The sequence below is a fragment of the Phyllopteryx taeniolatus genome, chromosome 15 (genome assembly GCF_024500385.1).
Source record: "Phyllopteryx taeniolatus isolate TA_2022b chromosome 15, UOR_Ptae_1.2, whole genome shotgun sequence".
Lineage (NCBI taxonomy): Eukaryota > Metazoa > Chordata > Actinopteri > Syngnathiformes > Syngnathidae > Phyllopteryx > Phyllopteryx taeniolatus.
The window spans coordinates 6,922,752-6,939,981 of NC_084516.1; the positions used below are offsets into that span (position 1 = coordinate 6,922,752).

The 17,230-nt window shown below is 39.5% G+C and overlaps 3 protein-coding genes across 7 annotated transcripts; 2 read left to right on the forward strand and 1 right to left on the reverse strand.

The window, feature by feature from the left end:
• Positions 1–801: 801 nt before the first annotated feature.
• On the forward strand, positions 802–5,151 carry cdca9 (cell division cycle associated 9). Of its 3 annotated transcripts, none has more exons than XM_061799022.1 (10): positions 802–1,014; positions 1,097–1,228; positions 2,582–2,616; positions 2,700–2,757; positions 3,170–3,240; positions 3,321–3,382; positions 3,442–3,519; positions 4,559–4,640; positions 4,826–4,912; positions 5,018–5,151. In XM_061799022.1, exons 1-10 carry the CDS (start codon positions 903–905, stop codon positions 5,060–5,062), a joined length of 762 nt encoding a protein of 253 aa, XP_061655006.1. In that variant the 5' UTR covers positions 802–902; the 3' UTR covers positions 5,063–5,151. The 3 variants fall into 3 exon arrangements, with proteins under 3 accessions (XP_061655006.1, XP_061655005.1, XP_061655007.1); XM_061799021.1 differs by having other exon boundaries at positions 803–1,014; positions 2,579–2,616; XM_061799023.1 differs by having other exon boundaries at positions 873–1,228.
• Positions 5,152–9,048: 3,897 nt separating this feature from the next.
• Positions 9,049–12,271, reverse strand: rpl28 (ribosomal protein L28). Of its 2 annotated transcripts, none has more exons than XM_061799024.1 (5): positions 12,239–12,271; positions 10,553–10,640; positions 10,139–10,262; positions 9,254–9,372; positions 9,049–9,185 (listed from the first exon to the last, which is right to left on the reverse strand). In XM_061799024.1, the coding sequence occupies exons 2-5, from the start codon at positions 10,631–10,633 to the stop codon at positions 9,096–9,098; spliced, it is 414 nt and encodes a 137-aa protein (XP_061655008.1). In that variant the 5' UTR covers positions 10,634–10,640; positions 12,239–12,271; the 3' UTR covers positions 9,049–9,095. The 2 variants fall into 2 exon arrangements, with proteins under 2 accessions (XP_061655008.1, XP_061655009.1); XM_061799025.1 differs by lacking the exon at positions 12,239–12,271 and adding an exon at positions 11,922–12,204.
• Positions 12,272–12,511: 240 nt separating this feature from the next.
• On the forward strand, positions 12,512–17,061 carry LOC133490124 (polyadenylate-binding protein 4). 2 transcript variants are annotated; one of them, XM_061799767.1, is made up of 7 exons: positions 12,512–12,708; positions 13,037–13,182; positions 13,257–13,377; positions 14,019–14,131; positions 14,227–14,326; positions 15,484–15,605; positions 15,933–17,061. In XM_061799767.1, the coding sequence occupies exons 2-7, from the start codon at positions 13,092–13,094 to the stop codon at positions 16,034–16,036; spliced, it is 651 nt and encodes a 216-aa protein (XP_061655751.1). In that variant the 5' UTR covers positions 12,512–12,708; positions 13,037–13,091; the 3' UTR covers positions 16,037–17,061. The 2 variants fall into 2 exon arrangements, with proteins under 2 accessions (XP_061655751.1, XP_061655749.1); XM_061799765.1 differs by having other exon boundaries at positions 12,512–13,182.
• The last annotated feature ends 169 nt before the right edge of the window (positions 17,062–17,230 follow it).

Here is a 17,230-nt window from a genome sequence, read left to right on the forward strand (position 1 = left end):
AAACATTTTTGAGCAGGTTGGTTAAAGTCTTGGTCAGGGACTTTAACCAACCTGCTCAAAAATGTTTCATATATTTTATTCATATGAAACAGTTTTGAGCAGGTTGGTTAAAGTCCCTGTAAAATAAGAATTAATCTAAGCCTGTTCTATATTATACATATCTGTTATATAGCTGTTATATTTTATACATATAATTTTTCAGCAGGCATATTTAGAGGGAGGTGAGAAACTACAATTCTTACCCCAAAGAGTTAGAGTTAGAAATTAATAGAGACAAGAAGTAGCATAGGAATTAATTGTAAGATTTTTATCTGAATTACCTGCATATAAAACATTTTTGGGCAGGCGTGTTTTGAGGAGGCCTAAAAAATATTATTTATTATATATTTTAAATACATATACAGTATAATGAAATCAAAACATTTTTAAAAGTAAATTGGGAATTAAACGTATTTTTCTTATTAGTAATACGAATATTTTTGCGCAGGGATGTTTAAAGAGGGCCTAAAAACGGATTCCTATTTACTAAACGATAAAGACTTTTCTTACTATATGTATTTATATAAAACATCTTTGATCTGGAATTTTTAGACGGGGCCTAATAACTATAATTCTTGCGTAACACAAAAAAAATATTTTAGCGCAAGTAAGGAACTCATATTTGGATTCTAATTTCTTTCATGTAAAACATTTTGCAGCAGGCACATTTAGAGGGCGCCTAAAATCTTTCACTTTATTGAGGCAGCCAATAGCTATTGTCCTTATTGGGTCGTTAATGTTACGTCTTCCATAACAGCCAATAGTAACGCTGCTTACTTGGGGCGTCGGCCAACACACGCCAGGTAAAATGGCGTTCTAACACAAACATTTTGTTTAGCATTTCTTCCACAAGGCCCGACAGAATGGCTCCGAAGCGGTCAAGAAACTCAGTCAAAGTCCGACACCAAGAAGAGTTGAGCAGGGAATTACGAAAACGCAAAATTACTCTCTTCATTCAGCAAGTTGAGAAAGAAGGTTATACGACGTGAACTCCGTTCCTTTTTACTCGTTCAGTCGTTGTCCATGTCTCAATGCCTTATTCAACTTTGACACGCAGCACAAGAGAGAATGTACGAACTGGAGAGCAGACTGGACAACTTGTTGGCAAATATCGACAGAGTGTTCAGCGTGGAGCTGATGAAGTTTCCGCCCTCAATTCGAAAGATGCGCGTTGGGGATTCTTTGACTGGTGAGTCGGATTTCCCCCTCTTTTTACTGTATAATGTACGTTAGTTGAAACATCGAGCAGGTTGGCCCGTTGCTGCGATGCGTCAGCGCTACCGCCATATTGGATGTGGCAAGCTCTTTATAGTTCAGGGGCCACATACAACCTAATTTAATGTCAAAGGGGGCGGACCACTAAAATTGTACCGTATGTAATATAATAATGACAGCACGTTTTCCCCTTTGTTTTAATACAAAACACATACTTTGTACGTGGGGGTTGGACTACTCAAGCACTGGGTAACAAGTGGTAACTTCTGGGTCATTTTTTCAGTTAGCGCATGAATGGTATAAAAAAAAAAGTGAATCTCTAGATATGGCCCAACAATATCGCTTTCACTAAAACAATAGATGAAATCAAAATCACTATAAAATAACAAATGGAGGCAAATTCAGCAGCCAGAAATTGTTTTAAACGAACTATTTGTTTACACTGGTGAAACTGCACAAAAGGCTGACTTGGCAGAGATGCTATGACAGCTTTTTTTTTCTTTTCTCCGTAGTGTGTAAGCCTGTCAACATTGCTACGACATTGTTAAAAGTAGCTAGTAGAGTGTAGCACAATGTCACTGAGGAAGAATAGCGGTCCTTCCACAGCCTGATGAATCTACTTGTGACCCAAATGAGGAGAAGCTGTAAAGAAAACAGATGGATGAATGATTATAAATCCCCTGCCAAATATATATATTTTTTAACTTAGCATCCATTATTTGCTGAAATACTCACACCCCTTTGCAGTATGTGCTCTTTCTATAATGCTGTAAAGATGGTGCCAAAGCCATGCCTAAACAAGTATTGGTCCCAAGGAAGTATGTTGAAGTGATCTCGACAGAGACAAGCTCAATGTTTGTCTCAAAGGAAAAGTTCAACCTGTCTTGTTAGTGGAGACGCTCCACAGCGCTTGCATGTACATGGACACTTTAGAGCAAACATTTTTAGGGGATGTATCTCTTACACTTGTTTTTTCTCTATTGGCGGTAGGTCTCGCAAATGGTGGCGGATTAGTGTAGCTACGTTGGGTAAATTTAGTTCAAAAGGAAAGTCTTGTTTGTTTGGAGGCTGGGTTCACCACAAGATTTCACAGTATGTTGAACATGCGTACGTGGCTATAGTATTGGCATAAAGTCAGCATATTGTAATGGTAAAATGATGTCACAGTCCAAGCAGCTTCACCGATCGCTGCACTTGGCCGAATCCAATATGGCGGCAACATCGACATACGATTCGGCACTCGAGGCGGCATCTTTATGTATTATACGTCTATGAGTAGCCTACACAAGGCTGTCGTTATGCTCTTTTTGTTCCCTTTTGGCAGAAGAAATGTCAGCCAGCGAGGTGTCATTAGCCGTGTGGGTGAGCTGCTGTGTGACTCGGCTGCCGTTTCGTCGAGCGGTGAGTAAAAGTAATGACGGCTCGCTAATGTGCTGTGATTGCAGGAGCAGGAGTCTCCCGAGATGAAGTGGCGGACCCTCGAGAGGGTGCCCAGCAGAAGAGGTGATCAGAAACAATTATTACCTTTTTAAATGATAACAACTGCCAATAATACAAATACTGATTAGGAAAAAAAAAACATATAAATGGAATTCAGTGGCTTTACCATTATTGATCAAATTCTATGAAAATGACATGTACATACACTGTTTTTTTTCTCTGACTATAATCTCAGAGAATATATAAGTAGTATTACCTTGAGATATGAAATATGTTTACATTTTAAAGTAAAGCATTTTCAAAATGTTTTCAGGATTTTTGTTCTATACAAAACGTTTTTTTTTTTTTTATTTACATTTTTTTAGGAACGAGATGGAAATTGCAATTTCGTACAATAGTTGAGACTCATGCATACTGTACAACTTCGTGAATATATTTTTAATTCTTTCAATTATTATTTTTTTGACTTTTGAAGGAAAATCAGTTGATCCCGTCTTGGTTCAACCCTATTCGACTGGAAAGAACTCTCGCAAGATAACAGCCAAGGTACAGAAGCTCTTTCCACCTGCTGAAGAGTAGCACCGTGACGTCGATTGCGCCTTTTTGTGTCGTTGTTGTTGTTTCAGGGGGACAAAGGAGCAAACAAAAGCCGGCCTTCAACCGGCAGCATCAGCGCGGGAAATCTGGGGTACGTCTCGCGGCCTGTCCACGCGTCACGTGCGTTTTAAGTCTTTCGCCTTTCCGCAGGGCTTTGGCGAGCGCCTCGAAAGGACGCCGCTGGACGAAGCCCTGCGACGAGGCCGTGCCGTCCAAACGGAAACTCAGGTATTCGTGTGGTTTGTTTTACAGCTGGGGAATTCATGGATTTTATCCGTTAACGTTGATTGACGTTTCAGGGATTTATTCACATTAGAGACTTTTTGACCGGAGGTATGTGCTCCCAAGCTGCAAATAATTTGCAGAGGTCGTCTTGCTTCACCTGCGCAAGTCCCTGTCAGAGTTAGAAAGGGTGCAGCATTACTCTTGGACAACAGACACATGGACGAGCTGAGCCAAATCATGTTAAATTGTTTTCCAAAAAGGGAGCACCTACTGGTACTTTTCACATCAGTTAAAAAAAAATGTCAGAATTACAAATGCCTTCATTTTTTTTTTTTTTTTTTAAAGAAAAGTAGTTTAAAAACAAAAACACATTAACAGTGTCAATACTGTATTTCAGATGTATTTATTGCTCTTTGCATCGGCCTCAAAAATCCATATCGCTAGGGCCCTCATGTACAGTATCCCTTTACTAACTTTTTAAATGATGATATTGGGGGAACTTTCTGGGGATTAAAAAAATTAAAGGCAAAGCTTGTTTTGAATAATGTCCTTTGCTTTTTCTAGAAGGGGTAAAACATGATTAAAATCGGATTAAAATCAATAAATTAATAATAATAATCCATCCATCCATTTTCTGAATCGCTTCTCCTCACAAGGGTCGTGGGCATGCTGGAGCCTATCCCAGCTATCATCGGGCAGGAGGCGGGGTACACCCTGAACTGGTTGCCAGCCAATCGCAGGGCACATACAAACAAACAACCATTCGCACTCACATTCCCACCTACGGGCAATTTAAAGTCGTCAATCAACCTACTACGCATGTTTTTGGGATGTGGGAGGCACCACGCAGGCACGGGAAGAACATGCAAACTCCACACAGGCGGGGCCGGGGATTGAACCCCAGTCCTCAGAACTGTGAGGCAGACGCTCTAACCAGTCACCCACCGTGCCGCCCAATAATTTATTTTTGTAAATAACATTTTATTTTTAAAGGCCTGTCGCCCAGTCCTAGTAGCATCCCTAATTTGTTCTGCTTGTCTAGGTCCGTGTTCTCCACGGGGGACTTGGACTGCTCAGTGGCCGGATCCTCCGCACACATCACTGTAACCACAGGACGGGGACAGGTACTATTATTCTCATTTTTCATAAAAAAAAAAAAAATGGTAATGTTACCTTTTTTAAAAGGGTCATTTTTAAGTCTGGTAAATCTGGTCCAAAAATGTTTGACAACCCCTGGAATACAAGACACCAGTCCACCTCCTGTTGGCGCTTATGTGTTGGTTTGTCCTTTGTTTCTATTTGATGCCAGACCATGTGCTTTTCTGAAGAAACCAAGGACAAAATCGACTACAACTTGTTGGATGACGTGGCCTTGGGTCAAGTGCAGAAACTTTCGGTAAAGTGCCGCTTCAGCAGGCTCTCTTAATTTTTTTTTGAAATTTAATTTAATTTTTTGGTAACAAGCAAATGTGGCTATAACTTTCTGTCTGACCTCACACAGAAACTGATAGAATACGTGTCGGGAAGAGGCCGCTGGCAGAAATGAATCACCACGTCTCTCTCTTCTTTTACCCTCTCAGTGTGTCTTGTTTTGTGGTTGGGATATTTTTATAATAAAGTGAATTATTGGCACAACGTGTGGATCACATGAGTACCATTAGACACATGCGAAATGCATGTTTCTTGCATTTCTAGACCAAGGGACACCCTTTAAAAAAAATGAATTAAGTCAAATATGTCTATTTTAAATGAAGTAAAATACATTTAGTGAAGCGAGTAGAGAGACCGGCTTTGGTGCAGAAAGGTGCTGTGCTTCGGGCGAGAGGCGGGGTATACCCTGAACTGCGCGCCAGCCAATCACAGGGTAAACCAATAACTTATCTAAACAAACAACTACTCAACTCACATTCACACCTACGGACAATTTGGAGTCTTCAATCAACTGACCATGCATGTTTTTGGGATGGGGGAGGAAACCGGACTACCCAGAGAAAATTCCATCGGTGTACATAATCAGCTAATAATGTACACCATTCGAACATAAGTAGTTTGTATCAAAACATCATTAGCACCTGAGTCGTTAGATTATACGAGCAAACATGGCAACCTGACACAGTCCGATTTTCTGAGAAGTAAACTTGACTTACTCCGAGCACAATAATTAGCGAATTTATAACCGTAATGAGTGATTTAATCATTTATTTGGTGATTAGAACACCTTTGAGTGGGATGCTGCTGAGAAAGTGAGTAAGAATGAAGGGACAAGCAGCACAAAAACTTAAGATTTAAATCAACTCGCAGGAGGAGGAAATCAACGGCAAGAAAAGATTAAAATAGTCGATTCAAATGTGGAAAAATAAATAAAAATACGAACAGCACTTCACTGTTGATGTTTGGAATGATGCCCTGCAACAATTTGATGCTGCCGTTCAGTCAACGATCAACAGAGACTACAGCAATGCCAGCCTGATTGCAAAATAGGGTTTCAATGTAAAGCGTCAAGGCATGGTTTGGGTTTCAAAATAGGGTTTCAGGACAGGTGTGAGGTTTCAAAAAAGGGTTAGGCTTTCAAATTGTGGTTTAAACAGAGATAGGGTTTTGAAACAGAATTACGGTTTCAAGAGAGGGTTAGGTTTTCAAAGTCAGGTTTAAAAAAAAAAAAAAAAAGGGGTTAGGGTTTCAAAGTATGGATTTAAAAAACTGTTAGGGTTCCAAATAAGGGTTTTAAGACAGGTTTTCAAATTAGGTTTCAAAACAGGAATATGATTTTAAATGAGGGTTTCTAAACCAGGGCTATGGTTTCAAATTTGTGTTTCAAACAGGGTTAGAGTTTCAAAACGGTTAAGGTTTCAAAGTAGGGTTTTAAAACTGGGTTAGGGTTTCTAGTTTGCGGTTTCAAATAAGGGTTTTATGACAGGGTTAGGGTTTCAAACACGGTTAGGGTTTCAAAGTAGGATTCCACATTTATTTGTTTTTATTTTTTTTTGCCAATGTCTTTGTCACAAAAGTGTTCTTTGTCAATTGACTGTCTATTGTCGTACTAGAGCGGCTCCTACTACCGGGGACAGATTCCTTGTGTGTGTTTTTTTTGGACATACTTGGCAAAGATGATTCTGATTCTGAGGGTTTCAAAACGGTTAAGGTTTCAAAGTAGGGTTTCAAAACAGGGTTAGGGTTTCACAATAGGGTTTTAAGATCGGCTAGGGTTTCAAACAGGGTTCCAAAACAGGGTTAGTGTTTCAAATTGGGTTTTTAAAAAAAGGGGTTAGGGTTTCAAAGTAGAGTTTCTAAACAGGGCTATGATTTCAAAGTAAAGTTTCCAAACTGGGTTAGGTTTATCCCGTACTGAGAGAGTATTAGGGCTTCAAATTGGGGTTTCAAATCAAGGATAGAGTTTCAATACTGGGTTAGGGTTTCAAATTATGGTTTCAAAACAGGGTTAGGGTTTCAAGAGAGTTTTAGGGTTTCAAATTACAGTTACAAGACTGGGGTAGTGTTTCAAAGTAGGGTTTCAAAACAGGCTTTGGGTTTTGGAAAGGGGGTGGGGTGGCGCTTGAAAAGATTAATGATTGGATACATGAAGAACATCTGGCAAGAAAAAGTTTACCAATCAATTTTTTTCCCCCAAGTGAATCTTTTTCTTGCATCATAGGCTCAAGCAGGCCGTCGTCACCATCATCGCCGTTAGGAGCAGGCTGGGCCCGCCGTGGAGAGGCCCGGCTGAACTGTGCAGGTCACGTCCGCACAAGGCGTGTTCCAGAAGCACATGAGTCTCTGCGCTCACCGCTAATTGCAAAAGTAGAAAAACAACAACAATAATAATAATAATAATAATAATAATAATATTGCTGCTGATGAAGGGATACACACCCAGCTGTGACCACTCTTCCCAGAGATGCTGGAAGGCTTCGCTGTGGTGCTCGTGATGTGTCGACTCTACAAACACACGAGCTGAATGAAAAAGTATGCGTGCAATGGGGATGAATTGAAAATTGAATACGATTTTGGGGTAACATTAATAATAAAAAATTCAATGAAGACAGGGAGAGATAAAATATTTTGAAAAATTCAACATTTTTTCAGCTAATAAAGGATAAAAACAATGGAAGAGTAAATAAAAAGTAAAATAAAGAAAAATTAATACAACAAATGTATATCAATTTGAATAAAAATATATATTTATATGTACGATAATTACAAAATGTTTGAATATACTAAATAATAAGACTAAACATTTTTATTCATGTATATTAATTCAGCTAAAAACAAAATGAGCTCCTTGCATATGATAAAATATTTGATTAAAAATACTCCAATTATTAAAAAATGATCATAGTAGAGGAAGACTTAACTAAAATACAAATACATTCAATAAATACAATAACAAAAAAATGCATTTGTATTTTAATTGAAATTTATTGTGGCTTTTAGGATATTTAGAAATGTTAAAATGCTGAGAATGAAATGTAAAATTAAAGAAATATAAAAATGGAAATAGCATAAAATAAAGAGAAATGCGCTTAATGCAGTTAATTCTGCGAATTTTAGGATAATAATTGTTAACTTAGGACAAAGTAAAATGAAAAAAATACAATATTTTTTAAAAACAAATAAAAATGCATCTAAATTGGAAACTCGCAAAATAAAGACAACCAAGCTTGAACACATTATTAAATTGTGTGGATTATAGGATCACGGCAATAAATGTTGGCAGCCAGGGAGGATTACAGACAGACAGGAATAGGAAATGAAAAATGGACACCAAATATGAAACCCTTGTGGACTCGTTTTCACAAATTGACAAAAAAAAAAACTCTTCCATCATTCCTTACAAATCAAAAACAAATGATTCTTCAAAATGCTCCTCATGGGAACATTAAAGAGCAAGCGGCGCTACCATCGGAGTGATGCCAGAGCATGCGTCGGAGCTTCCCGAGGGCTTGCGTGAGGTTCTCCAGCCGGTCGTGGAGGCGTATGTTCTCCTCAATGAGCTCGTGGATGGTGTCCTGCAGCTCAAAGGCGTCTCCCGGCAGAAGCACCAGCAGCACTGGCACGCTGACGAGGGCAAGCGACACCGACGCAGGCCCCGGCGGCTTCATGGCGAGCGACATGCAGGAACGCGACTCCAAGAGATTTGTTTGCCGCGATTGATTTGTGCACCGCGTTTTAACACAGAAGGGAGGAGGGGAAGCTTTACTTTCCAGTGTGATGGATGGAAAGCTGCCTGCGGGAGTGTTGCAAAAATCCATGTGTGCACACAGGCGGGAAGCTGATGTGCACACGGAAGCAGTGTTTTCCAACTTGTGTCGAGCCAAGGTGTGTATTTGACATTTGCAAAATCTCAAAGCACGTTTCTTTTTGGGACGTTTTGGCAACACTGGCTAATAGAGCATTTACCTGTTCTGTTGCAATACACACTAGAATAGGTGGATGAAAAAAAGCTACATTTGTAATGAATGATTTTTGAATGACAAGTGAAATTTGATCATCTTTAGCTTTCACCAAAAGAAAAAAAAGTACATGAAACCAAACTTTTTCCAAACAAAAAACTTTTATTTTGAATTATACCGGCTCTGCATTTATGCGGTCTTGGCAGCCCTGGTGCGCTTCTTCTTGACCACTACGGGCTTCTGGCTCTTCAGGATGGCGCTGGCACGGCGCAGGGAGGCCTGAAGACATGACAACAAATAATAAGCTCGTGGTGAAAACAATTTGTTAAATAAAGAGCAACGCTGACCATGCACAGGTCCTTCCTATATTTGTTCTTGCGAATGATGTGCCTCAGGCTGTTGAGAGTGGCGCGGGAGTTCTTGTTGATGGTGATCTTGTTGTAAGAAGTGGCTGGCTTGTTCTGACCTGTGGAGAAAAACAAAACAAAAACAAACAAAGAAAAAACATCCTGTTAGCATGCAAGCTAAAATCCTTCAAAGCGCTTTAGTACAAAGTATTTACATTAAAGCCAAGTCTGTAGTCAAATTCTTTTTTTAGTCCAGGGTCATAATGTTATGGCACCTTTTGCTCTGTAATTTCACATTCTCCACCATAAGTCAGCTTTACAGATACCACATCTCCAGTGTGATAGGGTAATGACTGGGCTATGTGCGGAGAGGTTAATTCTATGGATTTTAGTCAAATGATAAAAGGCAGCAAAATAGTGAACAAATATTTTAATTAAAAAGACAAAAACAAGTAGAAAATGTATATATCTAAAATGTGGAATAAATGAGCTCACTGCTGAAAGACAATTCTGTATTTTACAATAAATGCTATCTGAACTAAATGAAAAAAAATAGCTGAAAAGTAAAAGACCAAAAATCAAGTAGCATAATATAAATAAAATAGCAAGACTGAGCTTACTGCAGAAAAGCTAACTCTGTGGATTTTAGGATAATGAGAAATGCTCGCAGGAGGGTAAAAACAAAAAATGTATATTAATAATTTAAACAGCATTAAAAATGTACAATGCAATCTGGTACTTGAGCACAGTTGTATGGTGGTAGAAAGAGTAATTTATTGTCTTGAGGGTGAAAGAGAAGGCATCTATTTGCCCACGTTCTTTAAACTCAGGGGCAGGGCATCCATTTGAGCAGAGGTAGACTAAATGGGGAAATAAATGCCATACCTGCACGCTTCTTGAGCACGACGACCACTCCTTTGCCGTCAGCCGCCGGCTGCACGCCCACCGTCTTCTTGTGCACCAGGCCGTTGAAGCGGAACGAGTTCCTGGCCTTCAGGTTGTTGGGCTCCTGCCGTTCAACACACCATCCATTTTGAGGGACGTTTCACACTCAAACTTCTTGTGGGTTTGTAATTAATGTTTTTAATGTTTGGGTTGAAAAGGATCCTCACACTTCAGGTGTATTTTTTTATTTATTTATTTTTTTCAAATCCAATTATCAGTAAGCCATTCATTTTAAAGAGTGATGATGTAAGATGAGTTTGAAATGGCACTTAAACTATCAGTTTGGAGTGTTTAAGGTTTAAACCATTAACAAAGGCTCTTCTAAACATTTTTAGACAATTTCAGATGACTCACAGTGCTGTAGGTCTGTCCGTTCCTCTTGAGGAGGAAGCTGGAGCAGTTCCTGATCACCATCCACTGCAGGTGGGACGACATGATGAACCTGGACAATATTGGATATGATTAAATTCAACTTTTTTTTTCAATATACAAATGCTGAAGAATATTCATACATGTCGTCCAACACCACAAATGTCTCATTTTGTTGTTGTTCTACTCTTTCCACATTTCTCTATTGATTCAAACCATTCCAGAACATTCAACGATGGGCGACTGGTTAGCACATCTGCCTCACAGTTCTGAGGAACGGGGTTCAAATCCCGGCCCTGCCTGTGTGGAGTTTGCATGTTGTCCCCGTGCCTGCGTGGGTTTTCGCCGGGTACTCCGGTTTTCTCCCATCCATCCATCCATTTTCTGAGCCGCTTCTCCTCACTAGGGTCGCGGGCGTGCTGGAGCCTATCCCAGCTGTCATCGGGCAGGAGGCGGGGTACACCCTGAACTGGTTGCCAGCCAATCGCAGGGCACATAGAAACAAACAACCATTCGCACTCACAGTCATGCCTATGGGCAATTTAGAGTCTCCAATTAGTGCATGTTTTTGGGATGTGGGAGGAAACCGGAGTGCCCGGAGAAAACCCACACAGGCACGGGGAGAACATGCAAACTCCACACAGGCGGGGACGGGGATTGAACCCCGCACCTCAGAACTGTGAGGCTGACGCTCTAAGCAGTCGACCACCGTGCCGCCCCCGGTTTTCTCCCATATCCCAAAAACATGCGTGGTAGGTAGACTGACGACTCTAAATTGCTCGTAGGTGTGAATGTGAGTGCGAATGGTTGTTTATTTATATGTGCCCAGCGATTGGCTGGCGACCGGTTCAGGGTGTACCCCGCCTCTCGCCCGAAGATAGCCAAGACAGGCTCCAGCACGCCTGTGACACTGGTGAGTATAAGCGGTACAGAAAATGGAAGGGTAAAGTTACCCATCATTCCAATCCCAAATTCAAACAGTTCAGCTCATTCAAAACATCTTTTTACAATAGTTACCAAAATGAAGTGTTTTTACATTTTACCTCTTCCTCCATTTCCTAACCGATTTGAACCATTCCAACTTCAAACTGTTCCGCTCATTCAGGACATCTTGAGAAATACACCTACTTCTCAAAGGTTCTTAAACCTTTCACAATATCTCGACTGGTTATTCCAAGTCTCACATTCTACATTTCATTTAATTCGACAGTATTTCAGCTTAGTGTCACCTTTCCAGAATTGAGAATTTACACAGAATTTGCATTCTCCTCTAGTTACATACAGTATGACAACGAAATGCAACATCAACGTAAATTGTACAATACAAAGGTGACATGCAGACAAGCGAGCTCACCGAAATTAGTTATTAGGGCTAACAGCAGAGCCAGTGCATGTGGGACTCTCTAAACCATTGTAGTATTTAAAAAAAAAAATAACATTCATAAACGGTGTGGTGGCCAAGAGCCCGTTTGCTAATGTTAGCCCCGGACGGCGAGAAGTAGCCAACACGACGTTATTATTCCACCTTTTCAGGACATGGGGCCACTTACTATTATGTTAAGTAATAAATAATAACCACAGTAATAGTATCTTACACAAAAGTCCTAAATATATGGGGGGGGTAAACGTGAATTTTAGTACTAGTACTAGCAGCCGAAGTGACCACGTTACCTTTTAGCAGAAGAAAAGGAGCAGAGAAGGCGGAAACCGCTTTACGCCAACTCAACTAGCGATTAATCCGCGCTTCTTGTTAGATTTTTTTTTAAAATAACGACCGCTTGACAATAAATTGCATTTTATTATCTTTATTCATATAAAAATTGTGTATAAATTATGTTTCTACGATAAAACATGATATAAATGAAATTGTGTTAAGTTCTATTTGATTACGAGAGAAGCGGATGAACACATTTCCACTTCTTGCGTTGATGCTCCATTACGTCATCATTATGCGCCTCGTGTTTATGAACAGTCGCTCGACATTCAAGTTGAATTAAATGAACGAATATTAAAGTAATTGTATAACGTCGTTAGACCTCGATAATATGGGTTCTTGTTGGATCGAACAGAAAAGTTGACGGAATTGGGAAAAGTCGCGAGAAATCGACACAGTTTGGTGTAAGCTCAAATCTAGAGAAAATGTAAGTAATTGTATCTATATTCTTGCATTACTTTTCAAGAGAGTAATCACAAAGTGCTTTACTGTAGTTGTAGAATACAGTACTATCAAATACAGAACCACAACACTTTACAATTAATACGAGTAAAGAAAAAAAAAACACAAATCAAAGCCATTAAAACAAATAATATATTCTCACTGGAATGCCTGCAGACACAAATGTGTTTGTAGCTGCTCTTTATAAATGTTCACTGAAAAGGCAGCTGTAGACTCAAAAGGAAGTACATTCCACAATTTGGGGGCAATGGACTGCGAGCCTCTATTACCCTTAGTTTTTAAACTTGTGTAAGGGATGTCAAGTAAAAGGCAGTCAGCAGACCGCAGTGACAGTAAATGTGAGGAAACATGGACAACGATGACAATATGGAGACACTTGGCGAGCAGCTATACACTCGGATTTTCCCCGCACAGAGCGAGAACGCTGGGAAACTGACAGGTGAGGGTGACTGTGTCATGTATGTTCTCTTCAAAAATAATAATAATAATGCATGTATTTGTTTTTGCCTGCAGGTATGCTGCTGGAGCTTCCTGTTCCTGTCCTGATCAGGATGCTGCAGGATGAGGCCATGCTCGCTTTGGCCGTGGAGAAAGCAGTCAGAGCCCTGCAGGGGGATTTGCACCAGGAGCCCAGGTACATGAAAAAAATACACTGGATGATAACATACTGGTTTAAAAAGATATAAATATTCTAGATTACAAATTGTATATTTTCATGATTAAAAAAGTCATAATATTATGAGAATAAAGTTGTATATTTTCGGGATAGAGATAATATTAAGAGAATAAAGTTGTATATGTTAAAGAAAAAAATTACACTCTTGAGATTAAAGTTGTCATACTGCGAGAATAAAGTCACACAGTTTCAAGATTAAAGTAATAATATTACAAGAAGAAAGGTGTATATTTTCGAGAGTAATATTGTGACTTTTGAGAATAAAGTCATATTTTGGGGAGAAAAGCTGCATCTTTATTTTCAGATAAAAAGTAAATGTAAAAAGGATAAAGTTGTATATTTTTGAGAAAGAAAGTTGTATATTTCTTTTAGGTTAATTTGGAGAATTAAATGACGTACAGTATTTTGGCGCATCAACATCACATTATTATCTAGGAAGGAGCATTAGGGCATTATTAACATTATCCTGCCTTCATTTCCCTGTGAAAAAGTATGACATAATTCTCGTAATATGATCAGAGTTTTTTTTCCCCCCTGAAAATATATGACCTTATTGTCTTAAAATGTGTGTGGTTCTAATATTCCTCGGTATGTTGCAGCAAAATAACAAGTAAAGACGATGACGACGAATCCGTGTCTTCTGACTCTTTGGGCGAGCAGCTTTTTGACCTGGTTGATGTTTACAACACTGGCTACTCACAGAAAATCACAGGTTAGTCATCTTTCTGACAGCAAAGACACAAATCCACGTTTTTTTTCTGACTTGAAATCACTGCATACAAATGTGATTGTATTGAATTCCACAAGGCATGTTACTGGAGCAGGACAAGGAGGCCGTGTTAAAGCTTCTGTCAGATCCCAAACAGCTGGAAACACAGGTCAACACAGCGCTCAAGACCTTAAAACAGTATGCACTTACTTTTTCTCATGTTTGCAAAAGTGGAACCTCTAAGGTCAAACAAGTATATTGGGGCTGCAATTAATGCTTATTTTAGTAATCAAGATTATTTTTTTCAATTAATCGATGAATTGGACAAAAAAACATTTCAATTTCCATCCCTTTATTAAAAAACAGGACATTATTTCAAATTGACAGTGGAGAAAATGCAGAATCATAAATTGATTCAGTTACGTCAGAAAATCTGCAAAAAATTTGATGATTGTTTCCCAAAGTTAAATCAGATGTTTGGAAAAGTCTTATTTTGATTAAACACAAAGATAATCAGTCTGCTTTCATGGAGGACGACAGAAATCAGAGAATATTTACTGTTGAGAGGCGGAAATTCTGAGGATTTAGACAATTTGATGTTGCACAATGTCTCTATACGATTAATCGATTATCAAAATAGTTTTTGATTAATTTGATGATCAAATAGTTGTCGATTAATGGATTCATTGTATCACCTAAAATGCCAATAGGCAATACAAAACAAAAGATAACCATATATTTATAATTCGAAATATAAAAAGTACAATTGTAATATAAAAAAATGATATGCTGTGGTCCAATTAAAAAAATTAAAAAATATATAACTTTAATATGCTACGGGACAATACACATTTTTACTTTTGTTTTAGAATGTTTGTAATCCTAACCCTAACCTAATGCAAAATTTCAAAATTATTTTGGAATATGCTCCAGGCCAATTAAAAATATATACATATTTTTAAAATGGGGAAAAAGGTAGATAAACTGGTTAATAAAAATGAAAAAGTAAATAAAAGATGTCCTGTATCTTATATCTATGTACCACATCCCCCCCCCCCCCCCCAAAAAAAAACACACCAAAAAACATCCCCCCAAAAATTGACAACTTTAAAAAAAGTATATACAGGATGTAAAGTATCAAAGCATTTTGAACACACCAGAGGATTATAATAAACAAGTAGCACACAACTGCTTTAAATGCTCACTTAGTTGAAGTTTGGCCAAATTCCAGATTGTTTGAATTCAGGCCCATTGCAATGTGGAGATTCCACTGCAATCACATTCTCAAGTATTAAAACTGTTAAAACTGATCTAACTATTCTGATTGGTGTGTGTGTGTGCGTGTGTGCACGCAGGCAGCATGTGGAGGTGACAGATGTCAGCGACACGTCGGACGTGGAGGACACCGAAGGGTTGGGCGAGAAGCTCTTCTTGCAGGTGGAGGAACTGGACCAGCTTCAGGCGCATGAAATCACCGGTGAGGCACAGTAACAACAGGATTTGCACCGTTTTAAGCTGAACAATATCACAAAAAAAAGAATCGAATATCAAAATAGTTGTCAATTAATTTGATAATCGAATATCTGTTGATTACTCAATTAATTGCTGCACCTCTAAAATGTATTAAGGATTGTATTTATAGAGACACTTTTGAGTTTTGTCATCATTTGCTTTTTTTTTGTAGAGGAAAAAAAGTGGTTATAATTGGCAGTTGGATTTTATTTGGGGCTTATATTGGGAGATTTTATTTTAAGGGCATATCGCCCAGCCCTCATCACTGTATACATTTTTTGTGTGTGTGTAGGTATGCTACTGGAGATGGATGCGGGTGTTCTCCACCAGCTTCTTAGAGAGCGCACCATGTTGGAGGCTGCTGTTCACAAAGCAAAAGCAGCCCTCAGCACATAAAATATTGGAATATTTGACGAGTAAAAGTTAAAGGGTATGTGCTTATATCGAGTCTATCCATCCATTTTCTACCGCTTATCCGAGGTCGGGTCGCGGGGGCAGTAGCTTTAGCAGGGACGCCCAGACTTCCCTCTCCTCAGCCACTTCATCCAGCTCTTCCGGGGGGATCCCGAGGCGTTCCCAGGCCAGCCGAAAGACGTAGTCTCTCCAGCGTGTCCTTGGTCGTCCCCGGGGTCTCCTCCCGGTGGGACGTGCCCGGAACATCTCACCGGGGAGGCGTCCGAATCAGATGCCCCAGTCACCTTATCTAGGTCCTCTCGATGCGGAGGAGCAGCGGCTCTACTCCGAGCTCCTCCGGATGACCGAGCTTCTCACCCTATCTCTAAGGGAGATCCCGGACACCCTGCGGAGGAAACTCATTTCGGCCGCTTGTATCCGGGATCTTGTTCTTTCGGTCACGACCCACAGCTTGTGACCATAGGTGAGGGTAGGAATGTAGATCGACCTGTAAATTGAGAGCTTCGCCTTTTGGCTTAGCTCCTTCTTTACCACAACGGACCGATACACCAATCTGCCTGTCGGTCTCCCGTTCCATTCTTCCCCCACTCGTGAACAAGACCCCAAGATACTTGAACTCCTCCACTTGGGGCAGGATCTCATCCCCGACCTGGAGAGGGCACACCACCCTTTTCTGACTGAGGACCATGGTCTCAGATTTGGAAGTGCTGATTTTCATCCCATATATCGAGTCTAATGAGTAAATAATATGTTGCAGCTTTGCGATTTATTTTAATTGTGTGAACTGTGACTTGTTTTGCAGCCTGTTTGTGGATTGAATGAATTAAGCCACACTGCAAGGTTTGTTTTTCTGACATCCTGTCAATTTTTGCACATACTGTACTGAAATTTATAATGTTTTGAGGTTCTGTTTAAAGAGGCCATTATGGAAAATTGACTTTTTAATGTTGGGTCTCTGGAGGACCTGCTCATTCATACAACATAGTAAATGTTTAGTTATCTGGCTATTTCTGAAAGTGTGTCAGCGCTTCAGCAGCTGATAACGTTAGAATGTTGGGCAATTTCATGCAGCAATTATTCTGCACCCAAAACATTTTTTTGTTTTAAATTCTTCACACTTTTTCACTCCTTCCACATTTCTTAAGTTTCTATTTGCCACATTCCGAAAACTCCCAA